Source organism: Hemitrygon akajei, chromosome 6, assembly GCF_048418815.1.
Source record: "Hemitrygon akajei chromosome 6, sHemAka1.3, whole genome shotgun sequence".
In the NCBI taxonomy this organism is placed as follows: domain Eukaryota; kingdom Metazoa; phylum Chordata; class Chondrichthyes; order Myliobatiformes; family Dasyatidae; genus Hemitrygon; species Hemitrygon akajei.
In genome coordinates this window covers 7032293-7057214 of record NC_133129.1, presented here as the reverse complement: position 1 = coordinate 7057214, position 24922 = coordinate 7032293, and the positions used below count along the sequence as shown (strand labels likewise).

The following is a 24922-nucleotide window of genomic DNA, read 5'->3' as shown; positions in this document are numbered from 1 at the left end:
AAAGATTTAAAGGATGTTGCCAGGATTTGAGCAACGAGTTAAAAGGGAGAGGTTGGACAGGCTAGGACTTTATTCTTTGAAGTGTAGGAAACAGTGATATTCTTATAGAAGTGTACAAATCATGAGGGGATTAGAAAGGATGCATGTCTTTTTCACAAGGTTGGGGAAGAAAGAACTAGAGGACATAAGGTGCTAGAAGTGAGAGGGGAAGTTTTAATAGGAATTTGCAGGGCAACATTTTTTTTTACACATGCATGTGGAATGAGATGCCAGAAGAAGTGGTTGAGGCAGATACAGTTTTAAATGACAACTGGTCAGGTCCATGGATTGGAAAGGTTTTGAAGGTTAAGGGCCAAATGATGGCAAATGGGACTGGATATATAAGCGTTTGGATAGACAAGGACTGATTAAGGATAGTCAGCATAGCTTTGTGCATGATAGGTCATGACAAACCAATTTTAAAATTTCAAGTAAGTTACCAGGAAAATGGATGAAGGCAGTGGATATTGTCTACATGGCACTTTACAAGGTCCCACATGGGAGGTTGGTCAAGAAGGTTCTGTCACACTGCGCTCAGGATCAGGTAATAAACTAGATTAGAAATTGGTTTTGTGGGAGAAGTCAGAGAGTGGCAGTAGATGGTTGCCTTTCTAACTGGAGTCCTGTGACTAGTGGCGTGCTGCAGGGGTTGGTGCTGGGTCCTTTGTTGCTCATAATCTGTATCAATCATCTGGATGATAATGTGAACTCGATCGTCAAATTTGCAGATGACACCAAGATTGGGAGTGTAGTGGACAGTGAGAAAGGCTATCATGGATTGCAAAGGGATTTGCATCAGCTGGAAAAATGACAGATGGAATTTAATGCAGACAGGTACAAGGTTTAGCATTTTGGTAGGACTAACCAGGGCACTGAGGAGTGTGGTAGAACAAAGGAATCTGGTAATACAGGTCCAAAGTTCATTTAAAGTAGTGTCACAGATAAAGAAATCTTTTACCACATTGCCTTGAATAGGTTAGGACTGTATTTTTTAAGAACGCAATAGATTGAGAGATTTGATAGAGGCACAGAATATTATAAGACGTATAGTTAGGGTAAATGCAATCAGCCTTTTCCCACTGAGGTTGGATAGACTACAACTAGAGGTCATAGGTTTAAGGGTGAAAGGTGAAAAGTTTAAATGGACCACGAGGGAAAACTTCTTCACTCAGAGGCTGATCCATTTTCCCTCTCAGCCCCAATCTCCTACTTTCTCCTTACATCCCTTCATGCAAAGATACACCACAGAAACCAACTTTAGACTACGAGATTATTCCTAATGGTCATCTAGAGCATCTGGAACCTGAACTCTTCTTACCACTCCCACACTGACCTACCTGTATTCAGCCTTCTCCATTGTTATAGCAAGGCCGAATGCATATTAGAAGTACGTCTCATCTCCTGCTTAGGGAGCTTACAGGCCAATAGTATGAACATCGATTTTTCTAACTTCAGCTAATCAATACGAATTCCCATGTTTTCCTTCCATGCAAACTCACCTGTTTCTTTTCCCATTTCTCCCACTGCTGCTCACCTGACTGCATCTGCCAGTCAATCCTCCTCATATGGTCCACTATAACCTATTAATCTTATGTACTGTTATATATTGGCCATCCTTCCTTTTCTCTCAAGTCCTGATCCAGCACCTCAACCTGAAATGTTGACTCTACAGCTGTTACTTGAACCACTAAGTTCTTCCACCTTTTTGTTTGTTTTCTGCAATATCACTATTATGAATTAAATATGCCAATTTATAATGCACACAGGACAATTTACACACTTCCTGTTCTGAGCTGAATTACTGAAGACCTCATTGAAGTGCATGTAGACCACACTAAGCATGCTGCCCTCATCAATACAGTGGATTTGGTTAATTGGGCCATCAGTGAAATCGGCAGCCGCTTATTTGGGACAGAAGACTTGTCAAAAAGTTTCTAACTAGCATCAGTTGCGTGCACTTGTGCAGCCATTAGTCACTACACTGTGCCTAAAGTGAACAATTTTTAAACGGTGTCTGTTGCGTGTGTTTCTGATCAAAAAGCACTGATTTTTGTCACTGATAGTTAACTACGGTTTAAAGTATTCAGGCTTGGAGATGCCAGAAAGGGCCAGAAGTGAAAATTACACGATTTCAGTACTTCAACAAGTTATGAACTACAAAGAATTCAAAAGTCTAGACAATCGTCTTGATATGACAATGAAAATGAAGATTTGGAGGATGCAATCATCGAAGGCATTATATGAGAACAGTTTATTATCTACACTATGAGGCACTGGGTTTCTGTGCTGATTTTGTTCATTTCCAGTCAATAAAAGAACATGGAAGCACACACTGGATGAATTCCTCCATTGATAACTATCAGAAACATACCGTTTTATAGCAATGTAGTGATATTGGTAGTGTTCTGATTTGTTCTGTATTCATTTAAATATATAATTTTTACTGTTAAGCGGTACTTTGTCTTATAAATAAACTTTTCTCAGGCACTATATCTTTTTTTCAGTTCTTTGTCTTTTTTTATACACCTTTTTAATCATTTCCCTGTGACTTCAGCTACATGGGGGAGCCACTTAATTGGGCCAAAATGTACTGGTCCTGATGTGTCCCAATTAACCACTGTATATTTGAAAAATTTAATCAAATGGACAGACAGGATCTTTCCTAACACAGATATGCTGGCCATCATCTATTAATATGCTTGTTGTTCTAAATGCAGACTGACTCATTGCTCAGAAATCCCCCCCCCCCCCCCAAATAATATCTTCCAGTAAGATGGCAGTGCGTGTTAATACAGCAGCCTCTCAGGGGCCAACTAAAGGTGCTGTTTTCTTTGTAAAATTTGTTTGTTAATAATCCAAAGACAATTTGACTCCAAGAATTTCAGGTACTGCAAGGCTGCTCGTTGATTGGAGCAGCTGGACTGCTGTTGGCATCTGAGCCAGCTGAGGTGTCAAAAGGGGCTGGCCATGATGATGGGGAGGGGGCTGACAGAAGTGTCAAAGGGGCCGGCTCTGACGTTGGAGAAAGAGTCTGCTGAGGTGTCAAGGAGCTTGTCGGAATATCAGGAAAGGAGACAGTCAGGATATTGGAGGAGCCAGTTTAGGTATGGAAAGGCTGAGCTAGCTGCAGACTATGTAGCTGCCTGCTACCTGGAAGCATCGCAGTTGGTGCAGTATTACCCTGGGAGATTGTCTTGGACGTTTCACTTGACTCTGTTGCACAGTGATAATGTAAGTTGCCGCAGGCCTGTTGTCCTTGTCTGGTGGAGGGACAGTTGTGTAGCCTAGGTTGTAGTGAGGACTAGCCCTCAAGCTTCAGGCTTGCCTGCTGCTGCAGACCAGATGAGATGGTGTCGGTGCTTGGCTGGGGCCCGGCCTCTCCATTCATTGCTGTCCTCTGGTGTTCAAACGGTGGAATGACAGCCTCTGCACACCGCTGGGAGACTGTACCACTGATTGCCAGACATTGTTGCTCAGGTTCTTGAACTATATATGTTTTTTTTCCCTTGAGTGAACATGCTTCTTTGCCCACTATTTTCAATTATATTACTTGCCATTTTGATGTTTGCACCTTGGTCCCAAAGGAACGCAGTCTCGTTCAGCTGCATCTATGTATGATTTGAATAATAATTAAACTTGATTTGATTGCTGCCACTGAGGTTAGATACTTACATTGCACTTTGTGGTAAGATATGGCTGCAGTGTCATTGCATGTTTCACCATCAGATGAGGCTGGATTTTGCTGAACAGGTATAAGGTGATTAAGCAGGCTACCAGACAGTTGGTATTCATGCCTTTACTATCTGAATCTGTAGGGAGAAACAAACCGGAGTTAACCATCATAACCAAAGCATCTGGAAGAAACAGATTGCCTTTTGAGGAGACAAGAGAGCAGCAGTGTTCTTAACAATTAAAAAAATAAAATGATCTCAAGTTAAACTCTCTAATTCTGAGAGAGTAGCTGTAATGATACCATGTGGTTATCTTTTGTAATTGGAGAGTTTAGAACTAAAGACTCCACCTGCAACTTTCAGTTTGCTGAGGACTACACCTGTGGAAGTGTGACCAGTTACAGGTCCCGACAAACAGAACTGAGAAACTGGTGCCGGAGTTGAATATACTTTGCACCATCCTGGATACTGAGAGCATCAAAGGCAAGAATTTTATTAGCAAGTTTAGTAAATTGATTTGATTTGATTTGGTTTGGTTTATTAATGAGGTGATCAAACCCAAGATGCAGGAGGAAGATAGATGGGTTTAACTGGAAAGGTAGAGGGAGCAGGCAGTCGGAGCAGGATTCCCATGATCATTCCTCCTCAGCAACATGTTTGGATAGTGTGGTGAACTACATATACCTGTCTGGACACACCCCCCCCGCTGACTGCTCATGTGGCTCCTCCCACAGACCCCGGTATAAAGGCGATTGGAGCCACAGACCCTTCCTTAGTCTCCAGGATGTTGTATGATGGTCACTTGCTGCTTGTGCTTTCTTCCAGCCAATAAAAGCCTACCTTAACCCACATCTCAGAGTTATTGATGGTGCATCAGATAGGATACATGGATAGTAGATGGACACAGTGCAGGTCGATGGGAGAAGGCAGCTTAAGTGGTTTCGGAATGGACTAGATCGGCTGAAGGGCTTGTTTCTGTGCTGTATTTCTCTATGACTCTACATGTCATTGGACACTTTGGAGAGATGACCACTCAGTGCATGGCAGCAGCACCCAGGTTGGTGGCACAGTACCAGCTTTGAGGGTCAGCAGGAACTGGCAAAAACAAACCAATAGTGACATGAGACTTGATACTAAATTGACTGACAAAAGATTCTGTGGTCATAAAGGAGATGCCAGGATGGTATGTTGCTTCCCAGGTGTCAGGATCAGGATGAACGGCCTGATCTTATGTAAACTGTTCTATGTTCCAAACCCACTTGCCTGTGTTTGGCCCACACACCACTAAACAACTTCATGAATGAGTAGGACCAAGAATAGGGAAAAGGCTTGACAGGAGTCAAATGAAATGCAGTCCCTATTTTGAGGCAGTAGAGAGGATGATAATCAGCACTGTCTGCCATTAGAAATATTCAACAAGGTACAGAGGTAATATTGAGCAAAATAAAAGTGATATAAAGGTGATACAACTACTTCAGTTGAACAAAGAACACTACAGCACAGTAAAGGCCTTTTGGTCAACAATGTTATGCTGACCTTATAACTTATTCAATCTAACCTTTTCCTGCTACATAGCCCTCCATTTTTTGTATCATCCATGCGCCTATTTAAGAATTACTTTAATACCCACACACCCATTACTCTGTGTAAAACATTTACTGCTGATATCCCCTTAAAATTATGTCTCTATGCATTAAACATTTCCACCTTTAGAAAGAGCCTTTGTATATCCACTTAATCTATGCCTCTGATCATTTTGTACATCTCTTAAGTCACCTCTTAGCCTCCTTCACTCCAAAGAGAAAAGGCCAACTTATCCTCATAAGTGGGTGGACAATGGAATGAGTGAATTTGGATATCATGGAAGGTTGGAATCTTCTGAATCATGAAAGGAGCTTTGCATTGAAGGAAAGGTGGCTCAAAACATTCTGGAAAATTATTGAAAACCATGGGTCTCTGATGTTGTTCTCAACATTTGCAAACAGGTCTGCTTATTCACTGTGCAATAACTGCAAATATTAAAATAGATCACAAATTAATTTTAGCACTATCATTAAGCAAGTATTCAAGGAAAATGGTCATGATATAATCAGTAAGAGCAGATGCTGAAGAAAACAATTCTACAGATGAAGTATGAAAGGAACAAACCCAGCATAAAACCCTGAGTTTTAAATTGGAGTCTGGCAAATTACAAGGGCATTAAGTAGGAACTAAGAAGAGTTAACTGGGAACACTGTTTCTCTGGACAGGTGGAGAGTGTTTAAAGATTAATTGCACTTGCACAGTAATACAGTAAAGGTTATGTTCCTGTTAAAAAGGATGGATGGGCTGGAAAGATAAGAGAACCCTGGATATCCAGAGAGGTGATGAATTAATCAAGAAGAACAAAGAAATGTACAGCTTTGGAAGCCAGGATCAAATGGAGCACATAAGGAGCATAAAGAAGCCAGAAAAGAACTGAAGGAAATTAGGAAAGTCAGGAGGGGCCATGAAGAGTATTTGGCAAGCAGGATTAAAGGTGAATCCCAAGGTATTTTATACATTTATCAAGAGTAAAAGCGTAACTAGGGAGATGGTGGGGCTACTCAAGGATAATGGGGGAAACATTTGCTTGGATGCACAGAACGTGAGTGAAGTACTTAATGAGTACTTTGCTTCTGTATTTACCAAGGAAAAGGATATGGAGGACCCAGAGATCAGTGCTGAGTGTATAAATATGTCAAGTCATTTTGACGCTGAGGAGGAGTAAGTATTGGGCCTTCTAATGAGTGGCTGAGTCCCTAGGGCCTGATGGGATTTACTCCAGATTATTGAAGGAGGCAAGAGAAAAGATTGCTGGGGCCTTGGCCAGTATGTTCAAGTCCTCTCTCAACACAGGTGAAGTCCATGAGGATGGGTGAGCGGCCAATGCTGTACCTCTGTTTAAAAAGGGAACAAGGGAAAACCTTGGGAACTATAGACCGGTGAGTTTCATGTCAATTGTAGGGAAATTGTTGGAAAACATTTTTAGCAATAGGATATAACCCATGGCCTAACTACAGAGAACCAATATGGTTTTATGCAGGGCAGGTCATGTCTTACCAACTTGATTTGAGTCCTTTGACAGGCGATGAAAGAGATTGATAAACGTAAGGCTATGGATGTTGTCTACATGGATTTTAGTAAGGCGTCTGACAAAGTCCCTCATGGGAGGCTAATCCAGAAGATTAAGATGCATGGAGTCCGAGGCAAATTGACTGGATTCTGAACTGTTTTGCTCATTGAAGACAGAGGGTTTAAAGGGCTTATTTGAGCTGGAGATCTGTAATTAATGGAGCAAACACGAGGAAATCTGCAGATGCTGGATATTCAAACAACACATACAAAATGCTGGTGGAACGCAGCAGGCCAGGCAGCATCTATAGGAAGAAGTACAGTCGATGTTTCGGGTCGAGACCCTTCGTCAGGACTAACTGAAAGAAAAGATAGTAAGAGATTTGAAAGTGGGAGGGGGAGGGGAAATCTGAAATGATAGGAGAAGACAGGAGGGGGAGGGGTGAAGCTAAGAGCTGGAAAGGTGATTGGCAAAAGGGATACACAGCTGGAGAAGGGAAAGGATCATGGAACAGGAGGCCTAGGGAGAAAGAAAGGGGGAAGAGGAGCACCATAGGGAGATGAAGAACAGGCAAGGAGTGATTGTGAGAGGAGCAGAGAGAGAAAAAAAAGGGGAGAGAGAAAAAAAGGGGGGGAAATAAATAAATAAGGGATGGGGTAAGAAGGGGAGGAGGGGCATTAACAGAAGTTAGAGAAATCATTGTTCATGCCATCAGCTTGGAGGCTACCCAGATGGAATATAAGGTGTTGTTCCTCCAACCTGAGTGTGGCTTCATCTTGACAGTAGAGGAAGCCATGGATAGACATACCAGAATGGGAATGGGAACTCCTTGCCTGTTCTCCATCTCCCTCTAGTGCTCCCCTCCCCCTTTCTTTCTCCTTAGGCCTCCCGTCCCATGATCTGTGCTGGGACCTCTGTTGCTTTTGATGTACAGTTGCAAGAAAAAGCTTGCAAGCCCTTTGCAATTACCTGATTTTCAGCATTACTCACTCATAAACGTGGTCTTATCTTCATCTAAGTCATAAAAATAGATAAACACAATTTGCCTAAACTAATAACACACAAACAATTGAACTACTCGTCAATACTGAGTATACCTTTTAAACAATCACAGACAAGGTTCAAAAAATTTTGTGAACCTCTGGGGTAATACCTTCTACAAAAGCTATTTGGAGTCAGGTGTTCCAATCAATGAGGTGAGATTGGAGGTGTGGGTTGTAGAGGTGTCCTGCCCTATAATAAAGACACACAAAGTCAGGTACTGACAGAGGCAGCTCTTCTCAAGAAAGATCTGTTTATGTGCACCGTGCCTCGACCAAAACAGCTTTCAGAGGACCTTGGAAGAAGAGACAGGGCGAAGTCCAGATGGTACTAAATGGCGACTCCTTTGCTTACATCTTTGGAAAATATCTCTTATTTCCCATTCCCTTTTCGAGGTGTGGAGTTCTTTTGAAGACCCTGACCTGGAGATACACTCTGACTTTGGTTCTTTGCGGGAAAGGCACCTGCTCTCAGGGCCTCATGACCAGCTTTTTTTATATCCCAAGGACGTGGCCTGGAAGAGGAGTGTACCTTCGGTGTTCTGGGATTTTGTGGCCCTGGGGACGTGCTGATTCTAGGCCAGTGCCCCTAACTGAAGTGTCGCGGGAGGACACAGAACATCGGAAGCAGCGAGTTACCTGCTGGGGGTTGTGTGTCGAGACAGCAGCGTGTTTTTGGGGTTTTCTGGGCGCAGAGCTCGGAAAATGCAACTTCTTAACATTGTAAATAAGCGAGTTGTTTGTTATGTCTCCTCTCTTGCTGTGAAATGAGGACACCTTTTTTCCCCTTATTAGGGAGAGAGGGGAAGAGGAGGATGGGGAGGGGAGGAGGGAGGGAGGAAGGGAGAGAGAGAGAGAGAGAGGGAGGGAGGGAGGGAGGGAGAGAGAGGGAGGGAGGGAGGGAGAGAGAGAGAGAGAGAGAGAGAGAGAGAGAGAGAGAGAGAGAGAGGGAGGGAGGGAGGGAGGGAGAGGGAACGCGAGTCAGCCAGCCAGCCTGTGGCATGTTGAATTATCGGGTGAACAAGTAGTTTTTGGAGTACCGCAAGTCTGTGGCGTTACTGATGCATTGCTGCATGCTTGAGTGCTCAGTGGAGGCTGCTGATGCTTTTTTGATGGAGGGGGAGTTGGGGGAGCGCTTTGGGGTTCTAAAGTTTTAACTGTCATTCATTCTTCGGGGCACTCCTCTGTTTTTGTGGATGTCTATGAAGAAAAAGAATTTCAGGATGTATCTTGTATACATTTCTCTGACATTAAATGTACCTATTGGATTGTAGAGGTGCATCAAACTGGAAAAGGCTACAAAAGCATTTCTAAAGACTTGAGAGTTCATCAGTCCATAGTAAGAGAAAAATGACCAGAAATGGTGGAAATTCAGTACTGTTGCCACTCTCTCTAGGAGTGGGCACCCCGCAAACATAAGCACAACATGCAATGCTGAAGTTTGGTGGAAAAAAAACCCAAGGGCAACAGCAGAAATCTCTAGAACTTGCTAAAGTCTCTGTCCATGGAAGGACACCATGGAGGAAACCAGTGCTCTCCAAGAAAAAATATTGCTGCATGTCTCAAGTTTGCAAAAGGCCACCAGAATGTTCCACAACACATCTGGGATAACGTTCTACGGACAAAAGTTTAACTTCTTGCCAGAAATACCCACCACTATGTTTGGAGGAAAAAAGGTACTGCATACCACCAACAAAACTTCATCCTGACTGTGAAGCATGGTGGAAGGAGCATCATGCTTTGAGATTGCTTTGCTGCTTCAGGGCCTAGACAGCTTGCAATCATTGAGGGAACAATGGATTCAAAATTGTATCAAGATATTTTACAGGAAAATGTCAGGGTAGCAGTCCATCATATGAAGGTTAATAGAAGTTGGATGATGCAACAAGACAATGATCTGAAACATAAGAGTAAGTCAACAAAAGAAAGCGTTAAAAATTAGAATATTTGTGCTTTGGAATGGCCAAGTCAGAGTCCAGTCCTTAACCCAACTGAGATGCTATGGCATGATGTGAAGAGGACTGTTCATGTTTTGGAGATGTCAGGGTTAAGTTTTTTACTCAGAGAGTGGTGAGTACATGGAATGGGCTGCCAGCAATGGTGGTGGAGGTGGATACGATAGGGTCTTTTAAGAGGCTTTTAGATAGGTACATGGAGCTTAGTAAAATAGAGGGCTATAGGTAAGCCTAGTAATTTCTAAGGTAGGGATGTGTTTGGCACAACTTTGTGGGCCGAAGGGCCTGTATTGTGCTGTAGGTTTTCTATGTTTCTATGCAAGATACCCCGGAAATATTGATTCTGTTTTGTATGGAGGAAAATTCCTCCTTGACATTGTGCAAGTCTGATCAGCAGCTACAGGAAACATTTGATGGAAATTATTGCTACTAAAGGGGGTTCTACCAGTTATTAAATGCAAAGGTTCATGTACTTTTCCCCAGCCTGGACTGTGAATGATTAAACAATGCTCAATAAAGACATGAGACAATTGTTTGTGTGTAATTAATTCAAACTGATTGTGTTTGTCTATTATTGTGACTTAGATGAATATCAGACCACATTTTATGAATAATTAATGCAGAAAGCCAGGTAATTGCAAAGGGTTCACAAACTTCTTTTTCTGTATATAAATAACCTAAATGAAAATGTGGATGGGTGGGTTAAAAAGTTTGCAGATGATATCAAGACTGGGAGTTGTGGATAATGTAGAAGATTGGCAAAAAATACAGCACAATATAGATCAGTTGCAGACATGGACAGAGAAATGGCAGATGGAGTTTAACCCAGATAAATGTGAGGTGCTGCAACTTGGTATGACAAATGCAATGAGACAGTACACTGTTAAGGGCAAGATCCTGAACAGTGTTGCTGAGCAGAGAGATCTTGGGATCAAACTTTCTAGTTCCTTGAAATTGGTTACACAGGTCTATAACATAGTTAAGAAGGTTAATGGAATGCTCATTTTCATTAGTCGAGCCATTGAGTTTAAAAGTCAAGAGGTTATGTCACATCTGGAGTACTGCATACAGTTCTGGTGCCTCACTATAGGGAGAATGCTGAGGGTTTGGTGAGAGTGCAGAAGAGGTTTACTAGGATGCTGCCTGGTTCAAAGGCATGTACTTTTATGAGAGGCTGTATAAACCAGGGTTGTTTTCTCTGGAGTGCCAGAGGCTGACGGAAGATCTGATGGAGGATTACAGGTGGCCCCCGTTTTTTGAACGTTCGCTTTACGACAGCTCGCTGTTACGAAAGACCTACATTAGCACCTGTTTTCACTAACCAAGGAGGATTTTCGCTTTTACGAAAAAAAGACACCTGGTTTATACGTGCGTTTACCCCGAGAAAGACTACCATGACCATGAAACCTTGTGCGGGCAGTTGTGTGCGCATGTGTGTACGTGCTGATTTTTTTCTCCAAATCGATTTTGGCTCACTGTCTTCCCGATTTTGATAAGTGAAACTACACCGTACATACAATATTTGTACTTTATATAGCTGTGTCTTTATCATATCATTCCTGCTTTTAAAATATGTTCGAGTTATTTTAGGTTTTATGTGCTATTTGGTATGATTTGATAGATTATTTTTTGGGTCTGGGAACACTCAAAAAAAATTTTCCCATATAAATTAATGGTAATTGCTTCTTGGCTTTACGACATTTCGGCTTAAAAACGGTTTCATGGGAATGCTCTACCTTCGGATAGCGGGGGAAACCTGTATAAGATTATGAGAGGCATAGATAGAGTAGACAGGGAATATTTGTTCCCCACGGTTGAAATGTCTAAAATCAAAGGGCATGCATTGAAGGTGAGAGGTGGTAGGTTCAAGGGGGATGTGAGGGACAAGTTTTTTTTTAACTCTCATAAATGCCTGGAATGCACAGCCTGGTATAGTGGTAGAGCCGAATACATTAGGGGGCTTTTAACAGACAAATGGATAGACACATGGATGACAGGAAGATGGAGGGATATGGAGATTGTGTAGGTAGGAGTGATTAACGCTTAAGTGTTTTTGATTTGCCTTTTAGCTGGTTTGGCATGACATTGTGCACCAAATGGCCTGTTCCTGTGCTGTACCATTCTATATTCTAAAATTTACAACAGAACATTGAGCAATACAGGCCCTTCAGTCCACGATGTTCTGATAACCCTTTAACTTTCTCCAAGATCAATCTAACCCTTCCCTCCCACAAAAGTTACCTGCTAATGACTCTTCATATTTCAGAATGTGTTCTACTAGATTATCCACTATCTGGATGCAGGCTTTCTTCACAGGCTTGTATGAGGCATCTTCCTCAGTCTTCAACAGCTGAAAGCACGAAGCAAAATGTGTTTAGTGTATTTCACTATCCAAAGCTCACCCAAAATTCAATGCACATAAACACTGGGGTATAGATAAGGTAAACATAAGCAGGTTTTTCCTAGAACTAGAGGCCATAGGTTAAGGGTGAAAGGTAAAATATTTAAAGGGAACCTGTTGGGAGAGCTTCCTCATTCAAGGTGGTGAGAGTGCTGAATAAACTGTCAGCGGAAATGGTGGATGCTGGTTCAATTTTAACATTTATGAGAAGTTTGGGTAAGTACATGGACGGAAGGAGTATGGAAGTTATTGTGCGGGTTAATGAGACAAAGGTAGATTAACAGATTGGTGTGGACTAAGTGGGCCGGAGGGCCTGTTTCAGTGCTGTAGTACTCTACAATTCTAAATACATCACCTAAAAGCACATTGGAGCTGGTTATTTGCCTTCTTCAACGTACTCTTTGTGATGTATATAAATAACTTGGATGAAAATGTAGATGGGTTAGTAAGTTTGCTGATAATACGAAGATTGGTGGTGTAGTGCATAGGGTAGAAGACTGGCAAAGAATACAATGGGATATAGGATCAGTTGCAGATCTAGTTAGGCTGTATCTGGAGTATTACATTCAATTCTGGTCACCCCATTGTAGGAAGGATGTCGAGACTTTGGAGAGGATGAAGAAGAGGTTTACCAGGATGTTGCCTGCATTAGAAGGCATGTGCTATAAGGAGAGGCTGGACAAATTTGGGTTTTCTCTGGAGCAGTTGAGGCTAAGGGGAGATCTGATAAAAGGCATTTCATGGGCAAATTGATTTTGAACATATACAGCCAAGTTTTTATGGATCCATGCCTCATAACCTTCTGAATGGGCCTACCATAGGGTACCTTGTCAAGTGTCTTACTAAAATCCCTGTATGCTATATTCACCACTCTACCTTCAATTTGGTTTGTCACCTTGGAAAAACTCAATTATACTCATATGTTCATTATGCACAACCTGGCCTTTATATTGATAATCCATAATCAGACTATGCTTCTCCAAATGCTCATAAATCCTGCTGATAATACTCTGAGTGTGGCCTGACTAGTGTCTTATAAAGACTCAGCATCGTCTCCTTGTTTTTATATTCTGTTCCCCTTGAAATAAATGCCAACATTTCATTTGCCTTCTTTACCATACTCAACCTGTGAATTAACCTTCTGGAAGCCTTGCACGAGGACTCTTAAGACCTTCTGCACCTCTGATACTTGAACCTTCTCCCCATTTAGATAATAATCTGCACTATACAAGATATTAAGAGGAATAGGTAGAGTGGACAGCCAGCGCCTCTTCCCCAAGGCAACACTGCTCAATACAAGAGGACGTGGCTTTAAGGTAAGGGGAGGAAAGTTCAAGGGGGCTATTAGAGGAAGGTTTTTTACTCAGAGAGTGGTTGGTGCGTGGAATGCACTGCCTGAGTCAATGGTGGAAGCAGATACACTAGTGAAGTTTAAGAGACTACTAGACAGGTATATGGAGGAATTTAAGGTGGGGGGTTATATGGGGGAGGGGCAGGGTTTAAGGGTTGGCACAACATTGTGGGCCGAATGGCCTGTACTGTGCTGTATTGTTCTTTGTTATTTATTGCTCCTTTCACCAAAATGCATTATCATACATTTCCCAACATTGCATTCCATCTGCTATTTTTCTGCCCGTTTTTCCAATTTGTCTAAGTCCTGCTACAATTGGATTGCTTCCTCAGCTCTACCTACCACTCCACCTATGTTCATATCATCTGCAAACTTTGCCATAAAATCATCGATTCCATTATCTAAATCACTGAAAAATAATATGAAAAATAGTGGTCTCAATACTGACCCCTGAGGTGCCACTAGTCACTGGCAGCCAACCAGAAAAGGCCCCTTTTATTCCCACTTGCTGCCTCCTGCCTGTCAGCCATTCCTCTATCCATGCCAGTATCTTTCCTGTAATGCCACAGGATTTTATCTTGTTAAGCAGCCTCATGTGTGGCAGCTTATCAAATGCCAGAAAGTCTACTCATTGCTGTTCTGCCGTCATCCCTGCTAGTGTCCCCTTCCAATCAACTTTGGCCAGCTCCTCTCTCATGCCTCTGTAATTCCCTTTACTCCATTGTAAAAGTGATTCATCTGACTTCATCTTCTCCCTCTCAAACTGTAGGGTGAATTCTATCATATTACGATCACTGCCTCCCAAACCTTCCTTTCCCCTAAGCTCCCTAATCAAATCCAGTTCATTACACGGCACCCAATCCTGAATTGCCGTTCCCCAAGTGGGCTCAAACCCACGCTGCACTAAAAATGTATTTTGTAGTAATTCTACAAATTCCCTCTTGGGATCCAGCACCAACCTGATATTCCCAATCCACCTGCGTATTGAAATCCTCCATGACTACAATAACATTGCCCATATCACACACCTTTTCTACTTCCAGTTGAAATTTATATCCCACATCCCGGCTACTGATCAGGGTCCTGTATATAACTCCCATGATGGTCTTTTACCTTGTAATTTCTTAATTCTACCTGCAAGGATTCTGTATCTTCCCATCCTAAGAGACTTCTTTCTAGGAATTTGATTTCTTTTTCACCAACGGAAACATCCCATCCCCTCTGCCTACTTGCCTGTCCTTTTAATACATGTATTCTTGAATGTTAAGCTCCCAACTATGAATTTCTTTCAGCCATGAGTCAGTAATTCCTACAACTTCATAACTGCCAATCTATAACTGCGCTATAAAATCATCTACCTTATTCCGTAAATTACGTGCTGTGACGAGATCCTAAGGTTTATTCAATATGGACTTGCCTTTAAAAAGACAGAGTGTGTGCACTGATTCAGAGAGAGAGAGCGAGAGCACCGAACAGCTCATGAGTTGCCATGATTACGGAAGAGCGGAGCTATATAATGGACAGCTGGCTTTTCAGACAGACACACGGGAGACACAGAAGAAACAGACACTGGATGAGCCTTGAGTGCCCACGAAAGGGTGGGTTTTGCTCGCAGTGTGGTAAAGGGAGTGACCAGTGGAAAGCTATCGGTGTGTTTAACCCTTGCCTGGGTTGATAGTTTTACCACATGAAGACAGTACCCTTTTGTGTGGTCACAGTCGATGACCTTAACAGAACTTCGGAGGACAATGTGGGAAGAATCGATGGCATCAGCTTACTTGGAAAACAAATCACCTCTCTCTCTCTCTCCTCAATATCACAAACTGAACTGACTTCATTCCTATACCACTGTAAGACTGTATCATTTACTACCTAAGCTTGAACGAGTTTGAGAATATGCTTATATATGCCTAACACCGTTAATCCTTGGTTTATCTGGTTTTAAGTTTACTATTATTGGTAGGTACTAAATAAATACTGTTTAGTTTATAGCAAAACCAGACTCCAGGTGTGTTCCATTTCTGCTGGTTCTTTTAACCCATTACAGGGTACGTAACACTGCATTAAAATATAACAACTTCAATCCTGTATTCATCACCCATTTTGATTTTTCCCAATGTTACATTTCACCTCATTCCACTGTACACAATTTTGCCTTGTCATCTACCTATCCATTCTCACACTCTCACTACACACTGCTGCAACTTGTATACCAACTGCCCCAATTTTAGTCCTATCACTCCAATTCTCATACTCCCGCCAACTTAAATATGCCCCAACAGCTCCAGCAAGGATATTGATCGTCCTCGGGTTCAGGTATAAACTGTCCTTTTTGTAAAGGTCATAGCTTCCCTAGAAGAGATCCCAATGATTGAGAAACCCGAAAACCTTCCCCTTGCACCACCTCCTCGTCTGTACAATCACCTTATTCCTGCACTTGACTAGTATGTGGAATTGGGTGTAATCCGACCTTGGAGGTCCCGTTCTTCAGCTCCCTAGGACCTCTTCCTCCTTTCTACCTATGTCACTAGTGCCACTGTGCATCACTACTCTGCCTGCTCACCCTCTCTTTTGAGAACCTTCTGCAGCCACTCCGAGACATCCTGGACACTGCACCTGGGAGGCAACACACCACCCTGGCTTCCCTTTCTTGGCCACAGAACCTCCTGTCTGTCCCCCTAACTAACGAGTCTAACCTCGAAATGTTGTAGCACATTAGCCTGTTCCATGCTATGGTCACATCAAGTTGCTTCTCTCTGGTGAACACTGAAAAGAAGTATTTATTATGAAAATAAAAATGTTTCTATAAATTGGAGAATTTTGAATGAAGGGGTTTACAGTTAAAAGATTAGTGAGTGGTCATTTAAAACTGAGGTGTTCAGGTACTTACTTTTGCACACGGCAGTGAATTTCTGAAATTCTCTCCCCCCCTCCCCCGGAAGTTGAGAAGACTGCATCGGAATGGCACTTTTTGAAAGAACAAGGAATTGAGGGCTAATGGGAAGTGATACAGGAGGTAAAGCCATGGTCATATTGAATCATGTGGCAAGAATGAGGAGCCAAGTGGTCTACTACTGATCTCCCAGTTTCCTAAGTTCTTAACATTCTTGCTTTGAGGTCCTATTTATATTATGTTGGGAAGGTCACAATGATTGCCTCCTTCAAGAAATATAACATCCCTCAACAGAAATGGTGGAACAGCACCTGGAGTGGCACTGAGAATTGTAAATCACTGTTTCAGAAGCACACATTAGTGTAGGCACCACCTCCCAACCTAACTCGCTGTCCTCTCATGTATCTCTCCCTCATCTGTGGCAGTTTGAGGGCCTCATAGTAGCCTAATCAGCCACCTCAAAACCCAAAGGACAAGAGAGGAAGGAAGTCATCCTCAATCCCAAGAGTTGCCTAAATGAGAGATAATTAGAAGTTGTTGTTACTGGGTATGTGGCTTTAAAGCAGAAAAAGAATTAATAGATTTTCAAGATTATAAATGACTTTATCAAGATATTAATTATTGTTAGTAATTCCTTGACACAACTTCCAATTCACATCCAGCCCACCTTAGTTACAGTGAATTTTATTCTGTCACATGAGAAAGCTCTCACAAACTCTTCCACTTAAATTCTCCTCGTGAGGGAGTATTCTCTGCTAAGGCCCTAGCAAGTTATGAGGTGTTTAACTATCCATTTAATGCACTGCTTCAGGAGGTGAAGTTATATGTTCAGGCAAAGGTGACCAGAGGCTACATTGTACTTACATTCTGAAGAAGCTGCTCAAACCAATCATATCCAGTATCCCTGCAAGCAGCAACCTGCAAAATAAGCAAAAGATAAGCATGAACAGAAGCACCAAAAGGAAGAAGCCATCAGCAACTACACAAAATCTTTAGCTCCAACTACTGACATTTTAGGTAGGAATCAGTCTATTATCCAGGTTATATACAGGGCCAACACGAGGAAATCTGCAGATGCTGAAAATTCAAACAACACACACAAAATGCTGGTGGAACACAGCAGGCCAGGCAGCATCTATAAGGAGAAGCACTGTCGACGTTTCGGGCCGCGACCCTTCATCTTCGTCAGGGTCCTGATGAAGGGTCTCAGCCCGAAACGTCAACAGTGCTTCTCCTTATAGATGCTGCCTGGCCTGCTGTGTTCCACCAGCATTTTGTGTGGGTTATATACAGGGTCAGTTAGTCCATAATTCCTGTACTGCTTCTTGACAGAATTATCTAATAAGATCCATTACCTTCTTTTGCTAGAGAATTGTACAATTTCATATTCTTATCTGAGGTTTATTTAACCTTCACTCTTGACTATCGACTAAAACTATCATTGCAAGCCTCCCCTCAATTGACTCTCTCCACATTTCTTGCTGCTTCAGGAAAGCAGTCAACACTATCAAGAACCTTGGTCATTCTCTCTTCTCTCCTGTTGGGGAGAAGATACAAGAGTTTGAGAGTATGTATCAGCAGGTTTAAGAACAGCTTGCATTCTTCTGTTACCTGACTTTTGAACAGAAATCTTATATGAGAAGAGATGAACTTTTAACCTCCCAATCAACCTCACTGTCGCTACTGCATTTTATTTGTCTGACTGCGCTGTACTTTCTCTCCAACTGTAACACTATTCTGCACTGCTTTCCTTTTTTTACCAACTTGATGAATTTATGTATGGAATGTCCTGTCTATGTGGCACTTAAAGAAAAGCATTTCATCTTGGTACTTGTGACAATAATACATCATTTTCAATTCTAGGTTCTTTGCCAAATGCCTTAAGCTTGTTTCCTTAACCACCATTCTGATTCAAACCCCTCTCATAAATCTGTGAATATCACTACTCCAAGGTGAACCATCCCACATCCCACATTCTTTTTTTGAGGTAATCTCAAATAAGATTAACAACGGAGAGGCCATGGATGTTGTGTATTTGGATTTTCAAAAGGCCTTCGATAAGGTGCTGCATAAGAGGCTGCTTAATAAGGTGAGAGCTCATGGAATTACAGGAAAGATATTGGAATCGGTAGAGCATTGGCTGATAGGCAGAAAGCAAAGGGTGGGAATAAAGGGATCCTATTCTGGTTGGTTGCCGGTTACTAGTGGTGTTCTGCAGGGGTTGGTGTTGGGGCCGCTTCTTTTTACACTGTATATCGATGATTTAGATTATGGTTTTGTGGCTAAGTTTGTGGATGACACCAAGATAGGTGGAGGAGCAGGAAATGTTGAAGAAACAGAAAGGTTGCAGAGAGACTTGTTCAGTTTAGGAGAGTGGGTAAAGAAATGGCAGAATAGAAGGGGTGTAATGATGTTAGAGAGAGTTCAGAGAAGATTTATGAGGATGATTCCTAAAATGCAGGGGCTAACATATGAGGAGCATTTGTCGCGCTCTTGGACTGTATTCATTAGAGTATAGAAGAATCAGAGGGGATCTCACAGAAACATTTTGGATGTTGAAAGGGATGGACAGAGTAGATATGGAAAGGCTGCTTCCCTTGGTGGGTGAGTCCAGAACAAGGGGCCACAGTCTTAGAATCAGAGGGTACCCATTTAAAACAGAGATGAGGAGAAATTTTTTTAGCCAGAGGGTCGTGGATTTATAGAATTCGTTGCTATATACAGCTGTGGAGGCCCCATCATTGAGGGTGTTTAAGGAGATTGATAGGTATCTAATTAGTTGGGGTATCAAGAGATATGGGGAAAAAGCTGGAAATTGGAACTAGATGGGAGAATAGTTTAGCTCATGGTGGAGTGGCGGAGCAGACTCGATGGGCCGAATAGTATACTTTCACTCCTTTGTCTTGTGAATCCTGCACTTCACTTCAACTCTGGGTTTATTCCTACAAATATCCCTCAAGCTCTCTCTATGACTTCCTGAAGTGTGTCACCCGTCCCTTTTGTCACTTTTCCAGAAATGAATGCCATATTCCAGTGGGAGGGTAACCAGCATTTCTTTTATTCATTATCTCTATCACTAAAGCTAAAGGCTCCATGAATTTCCATGGAAACCCCAATTCCTGCCACTTTCAAAAATTTGTGCGTTAATGTACCCTAGGGCTGCTTGTGTGGTACATTGTGCTTAGAATGAAGATTCTAAACAGACAGACAGACATACTTTATCGATCCCGAGGGAAATTGGGTTTCGTTACAGCCGCACCAACCAAGAATAGTGTAGAAATATAGCAATATAAAACCATAAATAATTAAATAATAATAAGTTAATCATGCCAAGTGGAAATAAGTCCAGGACCAGCCTATTGGCTCAGAGTGTCTGATACTCCGAGGAAGGAGTTGTAAAGTTTGATGGCCACAGGTAGGAATGACTTCCTATGACGCTCAGTGTTGCATCTCAGTGGAATGAGTCTCCGGCTGAATGTCCTCCTGTGCCTAACCAGTACATTATGGAGTGGATGGGAGACATTGTCCAAGATGGCATGCAACTTGGACAGCATCCTCTTTTCAGACACCACCGTCAGAGAGTCCAGTTCCACCCCCACAACATCACTGGCCTTACGAATGAGTTTGTTGATTCTGTTGGTGTCTGCACTTGTGCGCATTTCTGCTCAAAAATCAATGCTATTTTGTCACTGACTTTTGGTGTGAAATAAGAGCTTTTTGGTACATTGGCCTTTATAAATCAAAGTATTGAGTATAAGAGCAAACACGAGGAAATCTGCAGATGCTGGAAATTCAAACAACACACACAAAATGCCTGCTGTGTTCCACCAAGCATTTTGTGTGTGTTATTGAGTATAAGAGTTGGAATGTTATGGTGAGGTTCTACAAGGCATGAGTGAGGCCGAATTTGGAGTATTGTGTGCAGTTTTGGTCTCCAAATTACAGGAAGGATATTAATAAGGTTAAAAGAGTGCAGAGAAGGTTTACAAGGATGTTTCCAGGACTTGAGAAACTGAGTTATGGAGAAAGGTTGAATAGGTTAGGACTTTATTCCCTGAGGCGTAGAAGAATGAGGGGAGATTTGACAGAGGTATATAAAATTATGATGGGTATAGATAGAGTGAATGCAAGCAGGCTTATTCCACTGGAGCTAGGGGAGAAAAAAAACCAGAGGACATGGGTTAAGGGTGAAAGTTTAAATGAAACATTGGGGGAGCTTCTTCACACAGAGAGTGGTGGGAATGTGGAATGAGCTGCCAGATGAAGTGGTAAATGTGGGCTCACTTTTAACATTTAAGAAAAACTTGGACAGGTACATGGATAAGAGGTGTATGGAGGGATAAGGTCCAGGTGCAGGTCAGTGGGACTAGGCAGAAAAAAGGTTCAGCACAGCCACGAAGGGCCAAAAGGTCTGTTTCTGTGCTGTAATGTTCTATGGTATGGTTCTATGTTGAATCTTTGCAAATTCTCAAGAAAGTAGCAGTACTGTAGTATTTCCTTCGTAATTGGAAATCATTACAGGTCCTCTGAAATGATAACAATAAGGAATTTAAAGTTGCTGACCCTCCCCATGTCTGATCTTCTGAAGGGTTTTGGCTCATGAAACACCGGTTCCCTCTTCCTGTAGTCAATAATTAGCACCTTGGTCGTGCTGACGTTGAGTAAGAGGTTGTTGCTGTGGTACCACTGAGCCAGATTTTCAATCTCCCTCCTATATGCTGCTTTATCACCACCTTTGATTTGGCCCATGACAGTGGTGGTGTCAGCAAACTTGAATATGGCATTGGAGCTGTGCTCAGTCACACAACCTTGTGGTGCACCTGTGTTAATGGAGATTGTAGAGATGCTGCTGCCAATCTGAACTGACTGGGGTCTGTAAGTGAGGAACTCGAGGATCCACTGCAGAAGGAGGTACTGAGGCCAAGTTCTTGTTGATTAGTTTTGAGGGGTTGATGGTACTGAATGCTAAGCTGCAGTTGATAAAAGACCATCCTGATGTATGCATCTTTGCTGTCCAGATATTCCACTGGTGAATGAAGAGTCAATGAGATGCCATCTACTGTGGACCAATTCCAGGTCTCTTTGTCCACTGTACACCTCAATGCCCTACCATGCCCTGAAACATGCATACCTGTGATTTGTCTTTACCAAGTGCAGCACCTCACACATGTCAGCATTAAATTCCATCTGCCATTTTTCAGCCCATTTTTACAGCTGGTTGAAATAACTTTGCATACTATGATAGCTTTCCTCACTGTCCACTACATGTCCATTATTAATTTCAATTACAGAACAGGTTGGAGGTAACGAATGCTCAACCAGCTCAGAACCTGTTTCTCTAGGACAATTCATTCTGTTGATTTATAACCATATAACAATTACAGCACGGAAACAGGCCACCTCGGCCCTTCTAGTCCGTGCCAAATGCTTACTTTCACCTAGTCCCACCAACCTGCACTCAGCCCATAACCCTCCATTCCTTTCCTGTCCACATACCTATCCAATCTTGTTTTTAAATAACAATATCGAACCTGCCTCCACCACTTCTACTGGAAGCTCGTTCCACACAGCTACCACTCACTGAGTAAAGTTCCCCCTCGTGTTACCCCTAAACTTCTGCCTCCTAACTCTCAACTCATGTTCTCTTGTTTGAATCTCCCCTACTCTCAATGGAAAAAACCTATCCATGTCAACTCTATCTATCCTCCTCATAATTTTAAATACCTCTATCAAGTCCCCCCCAACCTTCTACGCTCCAAAGAATAAAGATCTAACTTGTTCAACCTTTCTCTGTAACTTAGGTGCTGAAACCCAGGGGACATTCCAGTAAATCTCCTCTGTACTCTATTTTGTTGACAACTTTCCTATAATTCAGTTACCAGAACTGTACACAATACTCCAAATTTGGCCTCACCAATGCCTTGTACAATTTTAACATTACATCCAACTCCTATACTCATTGCTCTGATTTATAAAGGCCAGCATACCAAAAGCTTTCTTCACCACCCTATCCACATGAGATTCCACCTTCAGGGAACTATGCATCATTATTCCTAGATCACTCTGTTATACTGCATTCCTCAATGCCCTACCATTTACCATGTATGTCCTATTTTGATTAGTCCTACCAAAATGTAGCATCTCACACTTATCAGCATTAAACTCCATCTGCCATCTTTAAACCCACTCTTCTAACTGGCCTAAATCTCTCTGCAAGCTTTGAAAACCTACTTCATTATCCACAATGCTATCTATCTTAGTGTCATTTGCATACTTACTAATCCAATTTACCACCCCATCATCCAGATCATTAATGTATATGACAAACAACATTGGATCCCTGAGGCACACCACTAGCCACCGGCTTCCAACCTGACAAACAGTTATCCACCACTACTCTCTGGCATCTCCCATCCAGCCACTGTTGAATCTATTTTTCTACTTCAATATTATTTCATTTCATTAATATTAATACCTAACGAATGAACCTTTCTAACTAACCTTCTGTGAGGAACCTTGTCAAAGGCCTTATTGAAGTTCATATCCACTGCTTTACCCTCATCAACTTTCCTCATAACCTCTTTAAAAAATTCAATAAGATTTGTCAAACATGACCTTCTACGTACAAATCCATGTTAACTGTTCCTTATCAGACCCTGTCTATCCAGCTAATTATATATACCATCTCTAAGTATACTTTCCATTAATTTACCCACCACTGACGTCAAACTTAAAGGCCGATAATTGCTAGGTTTACTCTTAGAACCCTTTTTAATCAATGGAACCACTTGAGCAATACACCAATCCTCCGACACCATCCCCGTTTCTAATGACATTTGAAATATTTCTGTCAGAGCCCCTGCTATTTCTACACTAACTTCCCTCAAGGTCCTAGGGAATATCCTGTCAGGACCCAGAGACTTATCCACTTTTATATTCTTTAAAAGCGCCAGTACTTCCTCCACTTTAATCATCATAGTTTCCATAACTACCTGACTTGTTTCCCTTACCTTACACAATTCAATATCCTTCTCTTTAGTGAATACTGAAGAAAAAAAATTGTTCAATATCTCCCCCATCTCTTTTGGTTCCACACCTAGCTGTCCACTCTGATTCTCTAAGGGACCAATTTTATCCCTCACTATCCTTTTGCTATTAATATAACTGTAGAAATCCTTTGGATTTATTTTCACCTTACTTGCCAAAGCAACCTCACATCTTCTTTTAGCTTTTCTAATTTCTTTCTTAAGATTCTTTTTACATTCTTTATATTTCTCGAGCACCTCATTTACTCCATGCTGCCTATATTTAGTGCAGATATTTCTCTTTTTCCGAACCAAGTTTCCAATATCCCTTGAAAACCATGGCTCTCTCAAACTTTTAACCTTTCCTTTCAACCTAACAGGAACATAAAGATTCTGTACCCTCAAAATTTCATCTTTAAATGACCTCCATTTCTCTATTACATCCTTCCCATAAAACAAATTGTTCCAACCCACTCCTTCTAAATCCTTTTGCATCTCCTCAAAGTTAGCCTTTCTCCAATCAAAAATCTCAACCCTGGGTCCAGACCTATCCTTCTTCATAATTATATTGAAACTAATGGCATTGTGATCACTGGACCTGAAGTGCTCCCCAACACATACCTCCATCACCTGACCTATCTCATTCCCTAACAGGAGATCTAACACTGCCCCTTCTCTAGTTGGTACCTCTATGTATTGCTGCAAAAAACTATCCTGTACACATTGTACAACCTCCAAACCATCCAGCCCTTTTACAGAATGGGCGTCCCAGGCTATGTGTGGAAAATTAAAATCTCCCATAATCACAAACTTGTGCATACCACAAATATCTGCTATCTCCTTACAAATTTGCTCCTCCAATTCTCGCTCCCCATTAGGTTGTCTATAATACACCCTTATAAGTGTTACTCCACCTTTCCCATTCCTCAATTCCACCCAAATAGTTTCTCTAGACAAGACCTCTAATCTATCCTGCCAAAGCACCACTGTAACATTTTCTCTGACAAGCAATGCAACATCTCCCCCTCTTGCCCCTCCGATTCTATCACACCTGAAGCAATGAAATCCAGGAATATTTAGTTGCCAATCACACCTTTCCTGCAACCATGTTTCACTAATAGCTACATCATATTTCCAGGTATCAATCCATGATCTAAGCTTATCCACCTTTCTTACAATGCTCCTAGCATTAAAATAGATGCATTTAAGAAATTCTTCACCTCTTACTGTTTATCCCTAACAGTGCAAACAACTTTACTATCTTTTTCTTCCTTCTCCCCTACATCTTCGGTCTGAGCGCTCCCCTTCTCTATCACCTGCCTATCCTCCCTCACACACTGTCTACTAGCTTTCTCTATTTGTGAACTAACCTCCTCTCCCCTAGTCTCTTAAATTTGATTTCCACCCCCCCAACCATTGTAATTTAAATTCTCCCCAGTAGCCTTCGCAAATT

General features: G+C 41.9%; 1 protein-coding gene across 7 annotated transcripts in view; it reads right to left on the bottom strand.

Moving 5' to 3' along the window:
• Positions 1-24922, bottom strand: part of LOC140728834 (nipped-B-like protein) — a 499555-nt gene that overhangs the window by 117065 nt on the left and 357568 nt on the right. For all 7 annotated transcript variants that reach the window (XM_073047823.1, XM_073047821.1, XM_073047826.1 and 4 more), the window contains 3 exons: positions 17309-17362; positions 12041-12149; positions 3712-3848 (listed from right to left, as the gene is read on the bottom strand). In XM_073047823.1, coding sequence (XP_072903924.1) covers positions 3712-3848; positions 12041-12149; positions 17309-17362 — 300 coding nt within the window. The remainder of the gene's footprint in view (positions 1-3711; positions 3849-12040; positions 12150-17308; positions 17363-24922) is intronic.